General features: G+C 39.4%; 2 protein-coding genes across 4 annotated transcripts; both read left to right on the top strand.

Moving 5' to 3' along the window:
- The first annotated feature begins 3014 nt into the window (after positions 1-3014).
- Positions 3015-19308, top strand: LOC137812022 (bifunctional 3-dehydroquinate dehydratase/shikimate dehydrogenase, chloroplastic). Of its 3 annotated transcripts, XM_090298812.1 has the most exons (12): positions 3071-3188; positions 3272-3489; positions 3645-3750; positions 16483-16701; positions 16827-16897; positions 17043-17389; positions 17711-17774; positions 17884-17992; positions 18097-18240; positions 18493-18641; positions 18834-18996; positions 19104-19308. In XM_090298812.1, exons 5-12 carry the CDS (start codon positions 16844-16846, stop codon positions 19142-19144), a joined length of 1071 nt encoding a protein of 356 aa, XP_090154938.1. In that variant the 5' UTR covers positions 3071-3188; positions 3272-3489; positions 3645-3750; positions 16483-16701; positions 16827-16843; the 3' UTR covers positions 19145-19308. The 3 variants fall into 3 exon arrangements, with proteins under 3 accessions (XP_068469993.1, XP_068469992.1, XP_090154938.1); XM_068613892.2 differs by lacking the exon at positions 16827-16897 and having other exon boundaries at positions 3015-3115; XM_068613891.2 differs by lacking the exon at positions 16827-16897 and having other exon boundaries at positions 3052-3188.
- On the top strand, positions 6483-7723 carry LOC150029166 (uncharacterized). Its single transcript, XM_090298813.1, has 2 exons — positions 6483-7336; positions 7585-7723. Exon 1 carries the CDS (start codon positions 6631-6633, stop codon positions 7324-7326), a length of 696 nt encoding a protein of 231 aa, XP_090154939.1. The 5' UTR covers positions 6483-6630; the 3' UTR covers positions 7327-7336; positions 7585-7723.

Here is a 19308-nt window from a genome sequence, read left to right as displayed (position 1 = left end):
CCCGTGTTAGTAATGTCTTCTTCTTCTTCCGATTCCCCTAATAGTGTCATTAATGTCGAGTCTTATGAGGTCACTCACACTGCATCTGACAGTGCGAGGGAAGTGAGTGGTTCAGACCACTCAGTCGATCAGTCATCTAAGGGTCTGAGCTATGAGTGGGTCGACTCCTCTGTCTTAAGTATCCCTACTAGCTTTAGGATTCCAATAGCTTAGATAAAAAATTTATCCAAGATTGCTTTCATAAAACCTGATTGTCCTTTGGACGTGGTGGCGGCTGATATCTATGGTCATACCGAACAAGACTGTCACGGTCGGGGAAATGCACCCCAAGATTTCTTTTTTTGTTTATAATACCTTTTTTTTAGACCTGCATATTACCCTACCTTTTGATGATTTTACTATGGAGGGTCCTTCGAATCCTCAATGTTGCTCCTACCCAACTATACCCCAACTCGTGAGCGACCCTTCAGGCATTCCGAGTTCTTTGTGACATTTTTAAGCTTATTCCCACACCACAGTCATTTTTGTTTTATTATAGTACTCGTCCGAGCACTCTTGTGAGTTGGTTGTCCTTATCAAGCTGATCGGGGAATGTTCGTTTTGCAACCTTCACTACCTCATACAAGAACTTCAAAGAAAAATACTTCAAAATATTCGTAGAGCCGAACGACCGATACTACTTTTATAATACAGAAGGGCGAACAAAGTTCCCCTTTCATTGGACCCAAAATCCAACCCAACTTGGTACTTGGCCAAGGTCATCTATGTCGCCGCTGGACCAGTTGATTCTGGTAGTTTTTTATCAACTTCCATTTAAGTTACCTACCCGGGAGCTAATAGCATTATACGGGTCGTCCAAGAAGTGGAAGGACTTTAATGGTATGTAGATTTCTTATGTTTACGGTTATATTCGTTATGTTGATGTCGTTTAATTTCGTTTGTGTCCTTCAGCTATCATTAATCAGATGAATCCATCTTTGGGAGGTTTTATGACCAACCAAAGACGTCAGACTAACAGGAAAGTAAGCAGCTTTGAGATGATTGGGAAGGGCAACCCGATTGTGTTTGGTTGATGTGGTTCCACCTAGCGACCGACCATGACAGTTCCTTTAGGTGAAAAGGCGGGATCATCCTCTCAGCAGCCCTCCATGCTAAATCCACATTTTTAAGTAGCGCAGGGTGTACAAATCGGCTTGTTGTCCGAAAATGAAAGTGTGTTGGCGGTTGTCTCCACTATCAACTTGATTGTCGAGTTGATTGAATTGCAAAATCGAAATATGGTGGTTGGCAAGACCCTGGGTGAGGAGTTGGAAATGACAAAAACTATGGCAGTGCCCAAGTTAAAAATGGAACTGGCGGAGTCGGGCAATTCTTTGAAGGCAACATTGGAGGCGGTCGAGGCGTGTAGGAAAAAATGCGCCAAGATAGCGTGACAGCTGAAAAGGCCCAAGAGGCCTTGATAGTCGAGATTGAGGCGGGAAAGGCCGAGTTGCGAAGGTAAGGTCGGAGACTGAAGAGAAGGAAATGGCACTCTCTGCTGAGGTAGAAAAGTGTCATTCTTCCAAGCTTCGCCTAAGTGAAGAGTACTTCTGCCAAGATCTTCGGCAGGTGGTCTTCTTTCACGGCATACCTGCCGAAGATGCACGATATGACATTGAAAAAGGATGTTGTGGAAGGGAAGTTGGTGTCGCTTGGTAGAGGTGTCGACGAAGAGATGAATGAAGGAAATATTGGAGAAAGTGCTACACCACTCAATGAGTCAGATGCATCTTTTGAGGAAATACTATAACCACTTTAAGTGGGATATCCTGGATTCGGGGTGTGGGCAGAAAACAATTTATTTTAACTTGAACATTTTCATACGCTTGACTACTTTAGCTTTCGTGTATGGATCGATCAACATGTGTACATTCTTTGTGTTTTTAGCCTTACTCGTTTTCGTAGAATAGCTGGTTGACCGAGCCTAGATTTCTTTCAATAATTAATTGTCATGATACTACATTATGAATCGATATCTAAGGATAAAATAAGTATACAAAGCTATATCTGACCGTCGAGTAGATAGAAAAAAAAATATACACTTCGTAAATTAATAAACATAACTCGATCATTTGTGAATAAAATATGATGGAATGAACGACGAAGTATAATAAAACTTTAACACTTATTTTGAAGGACACATGGTTTGAACGAATAAGAAGTAGGAATTTCCAATTATATTCAATTCTAACCTTCATTAAATGGTAAGAAATATTTTTGTTCCGGTTGCTCGATGTGATATTTAATTTATTCATATCGCTCAATGCGATATTTTATTTTATTCCAACTGCCCGATGCGATATTTTGTGGTTCGGATTGCATCTAGCGATAATTGTATCAAAATGCACGGGTCGAGACCGAACTTCTCGATAAATGCAATTGAAGTTGCGACTCCTTAATTCTATTTGAACCACTATTTGTGGTATTTAATTAAGCTGGTTGAGGGGTTATTCTCAATGAATTCGGTTGGAGTTGGTACTCTTTATCATTTCTAACCGTTTGGTCAGACTAATTATTTGGAAAACAAGATAATTTTAAAGTGCCTCGTTAAAATCTTCTTGGTTGAAATCCCTCTTTAGGGATAAAACAACCGAACAAGGAAATAGTACACTATTTTATTAAATTTCATCAACTACAATAAAATTTGATATGCGTGACATTCCACGTTCTCAGTACATGTTTCCCTGATAAATATTCTAAGTAATAAGCTCCATCGACCATTGTGTCTATAATGCGGAACGACCCTTCCTAGTTGCTCGGAAAAAAAAAATGTTTCTATCTCCAACTGGATCCAACTAATGTGTACATAATATTTGGAACAACAAATTATAAGTTTCTTCTATCACTTCCATGTTTATCTCCGGCTTAAGTTCAATGTTTGTTTAACACCTTCATTTTATTTTATGCTTAAATAAAATATTTCTCTATCACCTATGTGTTTACTTCTTTATACTCCTTTCTTCAACGGACATGGTGATAAGGATAAGTTCTCAAACTATATTTAAATCACTTTGGTCCTCAAGTTTATCTTACTATATATATAACAACACTCTTATTGCAACCAACTCACATATATGTATAGTTCTCTTCATCTCTTCCAAAATCCCATTCTCACCTCAATTTTTCAAATGGATTCTCCCAACGTTCTCGTAACTCACCCTCTTTTCTTCCCTACTTCTCTTCCACTGCTTCATTTCGTCCCTAATGTTTGTTTGCTTTTGCATTTCTTCAGTTCACGGCTCCATCAGTACGTCGGAATAATGCAACCTTAATCTGCGCCCCTGTAATAGCGGAATCAGTTGAAAAAATGAAGATCGATATGCACAAAGCAAAAGCTGAAGGTGCTGACCTCGTCGAAATTCGGTTGGACTCTTTGAACACCTTCGATCCTTTTCAAGACATCAACGCTCTCATTCAGCACCGTCCACTGCCATTGTTGTTCACATACAGGTTGACAAAGCCTCTCTCTCTCTCTCTCTTTCCCTGTGTTTTGTTATCATCATGTTCTAGTTAAAGGAAAAAAATGCGTTGAGCATTAGCTATGATTTGATTTGGAATTGGGAGATTTGAGCATTTTGAATGATGAAGTTGAATGGTTTTCTAAGGCCGAAATGGGAGGGTGGTATGTACGATGGTGATGAAAACAAACGGTTGGATGCACTAAGGGTAGCCATGGAGTTGGGAGCTGATTACGTTGACGTTGAACTTCAGGTTCATCTACTCTCACATTACCTTCTTTACATGAGTTCATCTTACATCTCAATAAATTAATATTTTTTTTAATTTAAAATATTATTATATTAAATATATGTTTTTCACGTGTATATCATGTTAAAGAAACTTTTTCTCTTTTTATATACATACAAATTCGTAATAAAATATATTATTATAATAAAAAAATTGAAAAAAAATAAAATAACATGATAGATTTAAAAATAAATATATATAATAAAAAATAAATTTATAATTAAATAATATAAAAAATATTAAAATAATAATATTAGGAATTATAACTTCATTATATAAAAGTTGAGATTATGAATATATATTATAATTATTAGTCATTGGGGTCGTTTTCTTTCTTGTCAGTATTTTGGGTACAGATACAGGCTTTGTTCCAATAAATGTTACAGGACCATCATGTTATGTAATAAAAAAAATGTACGTGAATAAATGATTACGTCACAAAAACATTATATCGATAAATGATGTTGATAGAAGCTAAAACTAAAAATAATAGTTATTAAAAAATAACTTATTCATAGATACCAAAACAAAAATAAATAAAAAATAACATATTTACAACTACTCAAATAAATAAAAAAGTGACAGAAAATAAAAAAAAAAACGGTAAAGAAACCCTTGATAAGGACTAAATTTAAAAAATGAAAAATTACAAAAATTATTAAGCATTAAACTAAAATTAATTGATAAATATCTTCAAAATAATTGATCGACATCAATTAATTTTCGTAGAGTAACTATCGATTATCATAATATTATGACAATTTTACTAGAAAAGTTGCTTACAGCTACATCTCATGTTTAGGCTTTGTTACTTTCTTAAATTTTTTTTAAAGACAGATTTTGGTGGACCACTTGAGAGAATTATGTTATGCAACTCCATAGTTTTAAACTTTATATAATTTGATTTTTTTTTCATTTTAAATTGTACATTTTGGTGATATTTATGATACGCAGATAAATATCACACTTTTATCAATAAAAATATTGTGTATTCAACTAAATAGGCAAGGTTGTATGTTTTCATATGTGGTGAACAATACACTATTTGTACAACTCGTGCAACCAACTTAATGATGATGTGAAATCTAACTTCATATACGAACAAAATATTCAACGATGGGAGATACAATACTGCTAACATATCATTCAAAGTAATTGTTATCTCACCAACATGTGGAAATTGTTGTTGCATGGTACCACCTTTCCGCGAAGGCTAAAACGAGAAATTTATTAGCGGTCTCATAACTAACGTTTCACATTAGCAACAATCCAATATTGAGTACCACAACCTCAATTTGGAGATAAGGGTTTCAAAACTTACTTAACTTATGTCCATGGGAGACCAACTTCAATTCCCCTTGATCCTCACCCTCCACAATCTACAAGTCACGTGGTTAGCGTAATTCAGTAGCAAGAACGTATCAATAGGTCCCCTAACAAATCTTAATTGCTCATCATGTTTTACACAACGACAGCTTGTTCCACATGCCTTCTACAAATCAATATCGTCGATCTTTGTTTAGCTTCCATTTGCAATGATCTACCTGTGGTCCTGATCATATATGCCAACAATAACAACTACATGATACAATCATTAAACTCTTTTTAAATAAGTTATAGGTATAATTATCTTATTCGTCCCTACATTTAGGGTCAATATTCAATTTAATATGGTGGTTTTTAAAAAAAATCAATTTTGTCCCTATGTTTTTAAAAATGTATCCAAATTGGTCATTTGTGTTAAATCCCACCTTATGACGTGAAGTATTGTTTATGTGGCAGAGAGAGTTGGGATTGGGTGTTGTGTGAGGTCTGAGGTATCAAGTGGCGTGGATTGACAAATTAGGGAAAAATCAATTGAGGGTTTAGGGTTTTTTGAATTGTAGTGATTGTGTGAGGAACGACCTTGCGAGCGCATAAACCAATCTTAGTCTCGACATTGGAGTGAGGCGGCGCGTGTTCCTCTGTAGTGGCACAAGAAGACATTTGGATGTTTCGGGGAAATAAAAAGTCTGGAAATAAGATTCATGGTTGGGGGTGAGGTCGAGGCTACACGAAAGCATGTGGCGCATGAAGCCCGATGGAACGTAGATTTTGGTAATGTCGTTTTGCAAACAGTGGTCAGTACCCAGGTGGGAGTGAAGTCTAGATTATCTCCCTCTTCTCCTCTTCCGCCATTCATCCCTCTCTCTGTCTTCTTTCTCTCTTTGTGTTTTAGATGATTATTGACTCTGACCGTTCATTCACCATCATAACACCAAACAACCATTCCAAACAACGTTCTTTTTCATATAAAAAAATCTAAAATACACCTCTCATTTTCCATTTGAATAGAATACTTATGAATTTATAAATTTCAGGAGTTAATAACCCTTACACCATTTTAATAAAAATAATCATAATCTATCACAGTTACATTGTTCTTACCCTTCCAAAATCATAACTTTCTCAACAATAATCCCTCCTCAAATTGATAGAATAGAATATTTTGTCATTATTGCTTATAATTAGTCCCTTGTAATTAGGCTGTCATTATTGCTTATAATTAGTCCCTTGTAATTAGGCTGGACAATAATTCACAATAATTGTATATATGATATTCAAGATGTAAGAGAATGGAATCCCCGCGCCCCTTCTCATTCATCTTGAATATCATATATACAATTATTGTGAATTATTGTCCAGCCTAATTACAAGGGACTAATTATAAGCAATAATGACAAAATATTCTATTCTTAACCTGATTCCACTGCAGCAGCAGCCTGGAACCGTTTGGCAGACATTTTCCAGGACAATCAGAACGCTCGTGCTGTCACTCTTGAGCAAGAATTCTCTAACACTCGTATGGAGGATTTCGCCAATGTATCTGCCTACTGTCAGCGCCTCAAGATGCTCTCGGACCAGTTGAGGAATGTCGGCTCTCCTGTCAACAACCACCGTCTGGTCCTTCAACTGATATCTGGACTTCCAGAAGCTTACCGCAGCGTTGCAACCATGATTCGACAGAGTAATCCTCTACCAGCCTTCTATCAGGCTCGCTCTATGCTTACTTTGGAAGAAGCAGATATGGCTAAAATGACAAGCACGGGCTCTCATACAGTCTTGCACACCACTCAGCAGCAACCCTCTACCGACACCTCTCAGCAGAACACCCGTCACTCTGGCAACCGCTCTCACCCTCGTGGCAACCAAGGCCGCGGAGGTAGGCGTGGTAACCGCAGTGCATCTCGGTCTGGCGCTTCCAATACTCCTCCATCATGGTCCTCTCCTCCTTGGCAGCAACAGCAACAGTATCCAGCCTGGCACCAATGGGGTTGGTCTCCACCACCATGGACCATGCCTCCGTGCCCATATCCCACATCTCAGTGGACACGCCCTACCGGTCCTCCGAAGCCAGGCATCCTAGGACAGCGTCCTCAGGCATATATTGCTACTACATCTCCGACACCGACAGACATCGAGGCAGCTATGCACACCATGTCTCTCCAGACTCCTGACGCTCCGTGGAACATGGATACTGGCGCATCAACTCACACATAAGCATCACAAGGTAATCTCTCGTCTTATCTTCCTTTACGTAATTCAAATCAGAAAGTCATTGTTGGTAATGGCCATAGTATTCCAATTCACGGCACCGGACACACACAAATAGCCACCCCTTACAAACCTCTACACTTAAACAATGTCCTACATGCCCCGAATATTATTAAAAATTTAATTTCTGTTAGGCGACTCACCACTGACAACAATGTCTCTGTTTCCTTTGACCCTTTCGGTTTTACTGTCTCTGATTTTCAGACAGGGATGCCTCTCATGAGATGTGACAGCCTTGGCGATCTATATCCAGTCACCACCTCCCCAAGTTTTGTTGGTCTTACGTCTAGTCTCTGGCACGGTCGCCTTGGTCATCCTGGCGCCCACGCTTTAAATTCCCTTCGCAATAATAAGTTCATATGTTGTGAACCTTTTAATTCTTCTGTTATTTGTGACTCTTGTGTTTTAGGCAAGCAGGTTAAATTGCCATTTCTTACCTCTCAAACAATAACTTTGATGCCCTTTGATATTTTACATAGTGATTTGTGGACTTCTCCAATTTTAAGTTCTGCTGGTCATAAATATTATGTTCTCTTCTTAGATGATTTTACAAATTGTGGACCTTCCCTATTAGTCGAAAATCTCAAGTTTTTGAAATGTTTCAGTCACTTACTAATCTTATTCAAACACAATTTTCGCTAAGTGTAAAATCTTTTCAGTGTGACAATGGCGGTGAATATAATAATGAGCTATTCCAACAATATTGCGCCAACCATGGTCTTGTTTTTCGCTTCTCTTGTCCTCACACATCCTCACAAAATGGGAAAGTCGAACGAAAAATAAGAACCATTAATAATATGATGCGCACCATGCTAGCCTATTCTTCTGTTCCCCAATCATTTTGGCATCATGCCCTTCACATGGCAACTTACCTGTTAAATATTCTTCCCTGCAAAACACTTCAAAATACGTCACCTACACAACTCCTATACCATCGTGATCCCACCTACACACACTTACGAGTCTTTGGTTGCCTATGTTATCCGTTACTCCCGTCATCTACCATTCACAAGCTACAACCTCGCTCTACCCCGTGTGTCTTTTTGGGTTATCCTTCCAATCATAGAGGTTACAAATGCTTTGATTTGTCAAACAGAAAATTAATAATTTCGAGGCATGTCATCTTTGATGAAACTCAATTTCCCTTCACCAAGATACACTCACCCTCACCCCACTCTTATCACTTTCTAAACGATGCCCCACACCCCTACCTCATCCATCAGTGGCAAAATCAAATACCACCACCAGCCACACATAACCAATTACCAACCATCACTGACCAGCCACCCCCATCAACTAACCTACAATCATCGACCCTTACCCCTCCAATCAACCCACCCACTACAATCTCCAATAGCTCACCCCCACCAATTCAACCACCACCTACACGTACTATCACCACCCGTAGTATGCAAGGCATTACCAAACCCCGTAAACTATTTAACTTATCAATTTCTCACTCAAACCACTCCATCTCTCCATTACCCAAAAATCACAAAATAGCCCTATCAGACCCCAATTGGAAATCCGCAATGAAATCTGAATTTGATGCTCTTATTAGAAATAAGACGTGGGATTTAGTTCCTCGTCCTTGTGATGCCAATCTCATTCGATGCATGTGGATTTTCAAACATAAGAAAAATTCTGATGGCTCCTTTGAGCGCTATAAGGCTCGCCTTGTTTGTGATGGCAGGTCACAGGTTGCAGGTGTGGATTGTGATGAGACTTTCAGCCCGGTGGTCAAACCGGCTACTATTAGAACAGTACTCACCATTGCTCTCTCTAAATCCTGGCCCATTCATCAACTGGATGTCCAGAACGCTTTTCTACATGGTGATCTTCATGAGACTGTTTATATGCATCAACCATTAGGTTTCCATGATTCTCATCATCCAGATTATGTTTGTCGTCTGAAGAAATCACTCTATGGTCTCAAGCAAGCACCTAGAGCATGGTACCAACGCTTTGCAGACTATGTAACTACCATTGGGTTTCGACATAGCACATCAGACCACTCTCTCTTCATCTATCGACAACACTCTGACATGGCCTACATTCTTCTTTATGTGGACGACATCATTCTTATTACCTCTACTCATGTCCTTCGCAAATCAATTATGTCATTATTGGCTACTGAATTTGCAATGAAAGATCTTGGTCCGTTGAGTTACTTTCTGGGCATCGCTGTCTCTCGCCACCCTGGCGGCATTTTTCTCAGTCAAAGCACCTATGCTTCTAAAATCCTTGAACGTGCTGGAATGACATCCTGCAAACCGACTGCCACACCTGTCGATACCAAACAGAAACTCAGCACGTCATCTGACACTCCTTATGAGGATCCCTCTCTCTATCGCAGTCTTGCAGGAGCCTTACAGTACCTCACATTCACTAGACCTGACATCTCATATGCGGTTCAGCAAATCTGTCTCCACATGCATGCACCCACGACAGAACACATGCTTGCTCTCAAACGCATCCTTCGGTATGTCCAGGGCACCATACACTTTGGTCTACATTTATCACCATCCCCCATTACAAAACTCATCTCCTACACTGACGCTGATTGGGGTGGATGTCCTGACACCAGACGCTCCACATCTGGGTACTGTGTTTTTCTGGGTGACAACCTTATATCTTGGTCTTCCAAAAGACAGCCCACTCTCTCCCGTTCCAGTGCAGAAGCAGAATACAGAGGTGTTGCTAATGTTGTATCTGAGTCATGTTGGCTTCGCAATCTCTTACTAGAGCTCCATTTCCTATTCCTCAGGCCACTTTGGTGTATTGTGACAATGTCAGTGCAATGTATCTCTCTGGTAATCCTGTTCAACATCAGCGTACCAAGAACATTGAAATGGACATTCACTTTGTACGGGAAAAAGTAGCTCGTGGTCAGGCACGCGTACTTCATGTTCCATCTCGACATCAGATTGCAGATATCTTCACCAAAGGACTTCCTCGTATTCTCTTCGATGATTTCCGGACCAGTCTCAGCGTCCGTGAACCTCCCGCTTCGACTGCGGGGGTGTGATAGAATAGAATATTAAGAATAGAATATTTTGTCATTATTGCTTATAATTAGTCCCTTGTAATTAGGCTGTCATTATTGCTTATAATTAGTCCCTTGTAATTAGGCTGGACAATAATTCACAATAATTGTATATATGATATTCAAGATGAATGAGAAGGGGCGCGGGGATTCCATTCTCTTACACAAATATCTAAAATCAACATTTTTCCATCATTCCTCATATATCTAAAATAAACATTTTTCCATCATTGCTGAAATCAAATTTGCTTTTAAGTGGAGATTATTTGTTATTTGGACGGTCTTATCATATACTACCAACAAACGTCATTGTTTTGCCCACCATCCAAAAATTTTAACGACAAGAAGAAACCCTAACCTTCACACTTTATTAATATCGGTCAAACTCAATGTCATGTCACCTCACTCAACACTCAATCTTATGTGTCTTTAAATTGACAGTCCACATGAACACTTCTCTTTATCACATAAACACCATTTCACGTCATAAAGTGAAATTTAACAAAAATAACCAATTTAAATATATTTTAAAAATCAAATGACTAAATTAAATATTAACCTTAAATATAAAAAAAATAAAATAATTATACCTAAATTATATATATATAATACACAATTCAAAAAATATTTTTAAATTCAGAAACACATTTCGAAATACAGAATCTAAAATATATAAATACATTTAAAATTTCGCATTTGTGAATGTATTTTCAGATTTAAATACAGAAACCACAAAACCAACAATGAAGAAAAGATAACATAAATACTTACGATATACGATGCAGTTTTGATAAGGTTCTTGCACTCGATAACGAAAGAAGTCGAAAGGACAGGGGTGCAGAGCTTAGGACAGGGGTGCAGACGTAGTTTCGTCTTGTCAATGTTACAATTTAAATTTACGAGGTTGCAGAATTGATAGGTCCCACCTTAAACTTCTTGTCACGTTTAATTGAGATGACACACACTTGCCATTGTTAAAAATTTACAAATAGCCATATCAATATGGTAATTCTTTGTTGAAAATTAATTCTAAGATTTTAATTGTAGGATAATAATGGTTAAATATTTTTTTGTATGTCTCTTTTTTTAGTTCTCTAAATATGCTACTTTTTTAATAAAATATAAATAAGTTACTTTTTATTTTATTTCGTATACAAATGTCACTTTTATTTCAGTGTTGTTTGTAAATATGTTTTTTTTATTCCTTGCAAATATCAAATTTACCAATATCTTTTATTTTAATCTTTAATAACAAGGACCCTTTTCTTGACGGGGGGCTTCACATTTTTTCATAATGTAGCACGTGATAAAATTGTTACACTTAATTGAGCAAATTAACGACAAGCACAAGAAAATAAATAATGTTCCTACAAGACCTAAACCCTGCAGAACACTTTCTCTTATTGCAATCTTCTCGTCTTTCTGGTCTTTCGGTTAGTCTTCTTTCGGCTGGATCTCCTTTGGTCTGGACACGATGGGGGTACCTACGAAGACACTCCGACGATCAAGTCAGACCGAGAGCAAAGTACCAGAAGAGTGGGGAGTGAATAGTTACCTTGAGTGTTGTGCCTCTTCTGCTATTTATACTGCTCTAAATGGGCTATGGCTGTTATGGGCCTTCTTTGGGTCCAAACGAAGGCCCAATTATGCCTTAACCGTGCTTATCACCTAAGTTGGCTTGTTTATACCTAATTATGTGTTTAGCTTTGCATCTTGTCGTCTAGTCGGCTTGGTCGTCTGGTCGGCCTTTCGGCCATCAGGTAGTACATATGCCCCCCAGGCTCGAGTGAGTTGGTTTAAACGTAACGTAGAGTCGAATTGCCGTGAGTATTCGCATGCCGATTGTGTTCGTGATTGTTTTGTTGTTGGATGTCGAGTGTGGTTACTTCTACTCGAGGCGCGTGTAGATGTAGTGGTGAAAGACGTATGCTAGATGTAATGTTTGGCGGAGAGGTTTTCTTTCGAACTTTCTTGGCCGAGAGGCCGAGAGGTTTTTCTTTCATATTCTCGACAGGGATTCACTTGGGTGAATTCTTCCTTGGCCGAGAGGTTTTCTTGCGAACTCTCTTGGCTGAGAGGCCGAGAGGTTTTTCTTTCGTACTCTCGGCAGGGATTCACTTGGGTGAATTTTTCCTTGGCCGAGATGTTTTCCTTTCGTACTCTCGGCAGGGATTCACTTGGGTGAATTCTTCCTTGGCCGAGAGGTTTTCTTCCGTACTCTCGGCAGGGATTCACTTGGGTGAATTCTTCCTTGGCCAAGAGGTTTTCTTTCGAACTCTCTTGGCCGAGAGGCTTTTCTTTCGTACTCTCGACAGGGATCACTTGGGTGAATTCTTTCTTGACCGAGAGGTTTTCTTTCGAACTCTCTTGACCGAAAGGCTGAGTTTCATCCGTAGTCTCGATAGGGATTCACTTGGGTGAATTCTTCCTTGGCCGAGAGGTTTTTCTTTCGTACTCTCGGCAGGGATTCACTTGGGTGAATTCTTCCTTGGCCGAGATGTTTTCCTTTCGTACTCTCGGCAGGGATTCACTTGGGTGAATTCTTCCTTGGCCGAGAGGTTTTCTTCCGTACTCTCGGCAGGGATCACTTGGGTGAATTCTTCCTTGGCCAAGAGGTTTTCTTTCGAACTCTCTTGGCCGAAAGGCCGAGAGGTTTTCATCCGTACTCTTGACAGGGATTCACTTTGGTGAATTCTTCCTTGGCCAAGAGGTTTTCTTTCGAACTCTCTTGGCCGAAAGGTTGAGAAGTTTTCATCCGTACTCTCGACAGGGATTCACTTTGGTGAATTCTTCCTTGGCCGAGAGGTTTTTTTTCAACTCTCTTGGCCGAGAGGCTTTTCTTTCGTACTCTCAGCAGGGATCACTTGGGTGAATTCTTCCTTGGCCGAGAGGTTTTCTTTCAACTCTCTTGGCCGAGAAGCCGAGAGGCTTTTCTTTCGTACTCTCGGCAGGGATCACTTGGGTGAATTCTTCCTTAGCCGAGAGGTTTTCTTTCAACTCTCTTGGCCGAGAGGCTTTTCTTTCGTACTCTCGGCAGGGATTCACTTGGGTGAATTCTTCCTTGGCCGAGAGGTTTTTCTTTTGTACTCTCGGCAGGGATTCACTTGGGTGAATTCTTCCTTGGCCGAGATGTTTTCTTCCGTACTCTCGGCAGGGATCACTTGGGTGAATTCTTCCTTGGCCAAGAGGTTTTCTTTCGAACTCTCTTGGCCGAAAGGCCGAGAGGTTTTCATCCGTACTCTCGACAGGGATTCACTTTGGTGAATTCTTCCTTGGCCAAGAGGTTTTCTTTCGAACGGCCGAGAGGTTTTCATCCGTACTCTCGACAGGGATTCACTTTGGTGAATTCTTCCTTGGCCAAGAGGTTTTCTTTCAACTCTCTTGGCCGAGAGGCTTTTCTTTCGTTCTCTCGGCAGGGATCACTTGGGTGAATTCTTCCTTGGCCGAGAGGTTTTCTTTCAACTCTCTTGGCCGAGAGGCTTTTCTTTCGTACTCTCGGCAGGGATTCACTTGGGTGAATTCTTCCTTGGCCGAGAGGTTTTCTTTCAACTCTCTTGGCCGAGAGGCCGAGAGGCTTTTCTTTCGTACTCTCGGCAGGGATCACTTGGGTGAATTCTTCCTTAGCCGAGAGGTTTTCTTTCAACTCTCTTGGCCGAGAGGCTTTTCTTTCGTACTCTCGGCAGGGATTCACTTGGGTGAATTCTTCCTTGGCCGAGAGGTTTTTCTTTTGTACTCTCGGCAGGGATTCACTTGGGTGAATTCTTCCTTGGCCGAGAGGTTTTCTTCCGTACTCTCGGCAGGGATCACTTGGGTGAATTCTTCCTTGGCCAAGAGGGTTTCTTTCGAACTCTCTTGGCCGAAAGGCCGAGAGGTTTTCATCCGTACTCTCGACAGGGATTCACTTTGGTGAATTCTTCCTTGGCCAAGAGGTTTTCTTTCGAACTCTCTTGGCCGAAAGGCCGAGAGGTTTTCATCCGTACTCTCGACAGGGATTCACTTTGGTGAATTCTTCCTTGGCCGAGAGGTTTTCTTTCAACTCTCTTGGCCGAAAGGCCGAGAGGTTTTCATCCGTACTCTCGACAGGGATTCACTTGGGTGAATTCTTCCTTGACCAAGAGGTTTTCTTTCAACTCTCTTGGCCGAGAGGTTTTTCTTTCGAAGGAATTCATACGTAGCTGGTAAGTCTAATTTCATTAAATGTGGTGCCTCGTTAAAACCTCTTCAATCAAAAACCCTTGGGAAAAAAGATTGAAGGTAGGAAAGAGTACACCCTTAATACATATCAGCTAAAATACATTTTCAAACAATTGGCGTTCCATGTCTTGGGAACTCCCCGTCCTCTCAGGTTCATCAGGTGCTCGAGCCTTGTTTAGGAATTCTTTCAATTCCTCCAGCTGCATGTATTTGGTGGCTTTTTGGCGCAACTCATCCATTGTCGTGGTCGGCTGCATGCATAAACTATCAAAAAACGGTCCCGGCTTTAGCGCAGTTACCATGTGGTGCATCGCCACTTCGGGACTTAGGTTCCGTATGTCCAAAGCCATCTCGTTAAATCTGTCCATAAAGGCTCTCAAGGACTTCGACTTCTCTTGTCGGATATTCACCAAGGCGATCGAAGTGAGGTGGTGTGGTCGGCTGGTAGTGAACTGAGCTCCGAACTTAGTTGCAAGTGTGTCAAAACAATCTATGGACTGAGCCGGTAGTCGGGTGAACCAGGTTAAGGCTGCTCCCTTAAGAGAGGTGGGAAATATTCGGCACCATAGCGCGTCTTCTGCCGTGTGCAAGCCAACCTGGGTTAGGTACGCGTTCACATGTTCGTCTGGGTTTGTGGTTCCATCATATTTATCCAACGTGGGATTGCTCCAGGTTCCTGGCAAGGGAACTTCAAGGACGGTTTCGGCAAAGGGGCTTCTTCGGGGTGTCGTGCCTAACACGTTATGCGAGGTCGGCCTTACGTTTTCCTGATACGAGCTTCCGACCTCATGTGTGTCCGCATTCGCGTGGTCCCCTGAGGGGATGTTATCCACGGCTTCCGATATTTCCGGCTTCTCAGCAAGCTTTTCTTTCATCCGAGCATTCTCCTTCCTCAAAGCTTCCATTTCCTTCTGCATCTTCAAGATTAACGTCATAGGGTCTGGATGGCTGGTTTCTTCTTGCGCATTCCTATCGTTACCCGTCATGTTCCTCGTAGTCACCATGTGGACAATTCGTGGGGTTTTTTCTTCTCGGTCCCACGGTGGACGCCAAAATGTTCCTACAAGACCTAAACCCTGCAGAACACTTCCTCTTACTGCAATCTTCTCGTCTTTCCGGTCTTTCGGTTAGTCTTCTTTCGGCTGGATCTCCTTTGGTCTGGACACGATGGGGGGTACCTGCGAAGACACTCCGACGATCAAGTCAGACCGAGAGCAAAGTACCAAAAGAGTGGGGAGTGAATAGTTACCTTGAGTGTTGTGCCTCTTCTGCTATTTATACTGCTCTAAATGGGCTATGGCTGTTATGGGCCTGCTTTAGGGTCCAAACGAAGGCCCAATTATGCCTTAACCGTGCTTATCACCTAAGTTGGCTTGTTTATACCTAATTATGTGTTTAGCTTTGCATCTTGTCGTCTAGTCGGCTTGGTCGTCTGGTCGGCCTTTCGGCCATCAGGTAGTACAAATAATTTTCAGGAAAAAAAAATAAGAACCAAAATCAACACAACCAACAAAAAGGTTATTTTTAAGCCTACTCAATTTCAATTTTAACATATTGGGTAGAAAAAAAAATTACTTTTGACAACTCTACACTTAAAAATATTAAATTACACTAATTTATACTGTGAAATTTAATTTATTTTTTTTAATGTAAATTCACATTTTAAAAAAAAAGTTATTTTTATTTTCAATTATAATCTGGTAAATTATGAACATAACACTCTTTAATAAATTCTTGGGTAGGTTCTCTTCATATGATAATGGTGTGATTCTAGTACCTTAGCACCTTAGTTTTGGCAATATATTTATTTTGTTTAAACTATGAAAGTGAAATGAAAGTTTATCTATGTCATATCTCTAAAGGTAGCGCATGAGTTCTTTGACTCTGTACGTGGGAAGACATACAATCGAACGAGGGTGATTGTTTCATCTCACAACTTTAAACTTACTCCTTCAACTGAGGATCTATGTAACCTTGTAGCAAGAATACAAGCAACGGGAGCAGACATTGTGAAGATTGCAACAACTGCCTTGGACATTGCTGATGTCACACGCATGTTTCAAATAATGACGCATTCTCAAGTAAGTCACGTTTTAATTATCAATTATATATATCAATTTAATGATTTTATAGAGGTTTCATCTTATACATTAGTGACTTTAATTTGTGAATTGCAAAGATGAAACTGATGGGAAGTTAAATTCAGGAAGAGAGGTCACAGATATGTTATGCAGATTCTTATCTGAAGAAACAAGGAGAAATGCAGTTGCAACCAATGTAAATTTAATGAAACATTTGCCTTAACCATTTAAAACTATGTATTGATGGTTTTAGAAAGAATTTGTGAAGCACTTTGTTTTTGCATACAATTAACAAATACATCTGCATAAAAAACTTAGCATAGTATTTCTCTAATTTACAGGTTCCGTTCATTGGAATTGTTATGGGTGAAAGGGGGTTGATTTCTCGTATTCTGTGTGCAAAATTTGGTGGATATCTCACTTTTGGCATCCTAGAGTCAGGAGTAGTTTCAGCTCCTGGTGAACCTTCACTTAAAGATCTATTGTCTCTATACAATTTGAGACTACTGGCACCTGATACAAAAGTATGTGGGCTTATTGGAAAGCCTGTGAGTCCGAGTAAATCACCCATGTTATTGAATGAAGCCTTCAAGTCAGTTGGTTTTAATGGTGTTTATATAATTTTATTGGTGGATGACATTGCCAACTTTCTCAGGGCTTACTCTTCTACAGATTTTGTGGGATTCAGGTTCCAGCTTCTTATAAGAAAATTTCAATTTATATAATCTAATGTTAGATGCTTTTCCAAAGTGTGCTGTGGTCAGATTATGGTAACTTCTGGTTCTAGGTTCTTGTTAGCATGCTAAAATTCTTGCTTGATATATATATCAAGCAAGAATTTTCCACCTCTATTGTTAAACTCTTCTTTCTTCTTTTTCTGTTGCCTCTTATCTCTTTCTTATTTTTCAGGTCTCTAATACATTACTCTATTTCAGCCATTTTTTGTGTGTTGGATAGTTAAGCTTCTAAGAGAGCTACTTGAATTTGATATTTAGTATTTGTATTTCAGTGTTACCCTTCCTCACAAGGAGACAGCAGTTAAGTGTTGTGACGAGGTTGATCCAGTGGCTAAGGTAAAATGATTTACTTTGCATTACAGTATACGTTTCACAATTTTAGATCGATAATTGGAAATGATTTTATTCCGTTTATCTAAATTCTTCCAACTGGTTATGAACACAGTCTATAGGAGCTGTGAATTGCATTATAAGAAGACCAACTGACGGGAAATTAATCGGCTATAACACAGACTATGTTGGTGCTATTTCTGCAATTGAGGATGCATTACTAGGTAGTTGTCTGTCATCTTCAGTGGCTTACAAATGTTACTGTGATTGTTGTTGGTAACTGTTATTCTGAAGATGTTGTGTATGTACTTCAATTACTCCTGGCTAGGTAAACATAATGGTAGTAGCACAACTGTTTCGCCATTAGCTGGTAAGCTGTTTGTTGTCGTTGGGGCCGGTGGTGCCGGGAAAGCAGTTGCTTACGGTGCAAAAAAAAAAGGAGCAAGGGTTGTGATTGCGAACCGTACCTATGGTAAGCTTCATATGATTTTTTTGGATGTTTCTGACAAAACATCCTATGTAGGAGATGACTGATATGTGATCAATTCTTAATATTGGTGTTAAGGTTGAGAAATGTCTTCAGGTTCAGAAGAGAAAGATAATTTTAGTAAAAAGTCATATGGTTTTCAACTTTTCTAACAGAAACAATCACAAGTATTGTTTTCCTGTCTATTTTGAACATATTTATGGCACATTATATATGTATTGCACTGTTTATATATAGACAGGGCCAGAAAACTTGCTGATGCAGTTGGAGGAGAGGCTTTAGCTCTTGCTGATTTAGATAATTACCATTCAGAAGATGGTATGATTCTTGCAAACACAACATCAATTGGAATGGTACCAAAAGTTGACCAGACGCCTATTTCTAAGGTTTGCTCCTTTAATATGGATGTGCCATACAATTAGGACCTTGAAAAGTTGGTGGTGTAAGTTTCCAATTTGATATGTAATTGCCAATCATATCTTCTTCCATTTGCTGATGAAGTTGGATTTCTTTTCAGATGAGATATGATTATTGGTGTATTGTATGAAAATGGTTATTTCATTTTTGGGTTTTTGCAGCATGCTTTGAAACATTACTCCCTAGTTTTTTATGCTGTGTACACACCCAAGATGACTAGGCTCTTGAAAGAAGCAGAAGAAGCAGGAGCCACTATTGTAACAGGATTTGAGATGTTTATAGGGCAAGCATATGGGCAATTTGAGAATTTCACTGGATTGCCTGGTAAGCTGAATGTAAAAATTTAATTCAAGAGAGTTTCATTTCATGTGTTAATTCATCCAATTGATTTTGAAAACTAGTATTTCTTTGATTGTATTTTGAATTTGCAGCACCAAAGGAGCTCTTCAGAAAAATTATGAAAGACTATTAATGAGGTTTTGCAACTCACTATCCTTATCCAATTGATTTTGAAATCTTGTATTTCTTTGATGAAACTCGCTTATTTTCATAAGATTGTCAAATCAAACTAATTGTTTACTTCTTAACAACATTCTAAACAACTTAACAACTTGTTGTGTATTTAATTCTATTCTA

Source organism: Phaseolus vulgaris, chromosome 2 (genome assembly GCF_051622355.1).
Source record: "Phaseolus vulgaris cultivar YP4 chromosome 2, ASM5162235v1, whole genome shotgun sequence".
NCBI lineage: Eukaryota > Viridiplantae > Streptophyta > Magnoliopsida > Fabales > Fabaceae > Phaseolus > Phaseolus vulgaris.
The sequence above is the reverse complement of the archived record's forward strand: the minus strand, read 5'-3'. Positions and strand labels throughout refer to the sequence as shown.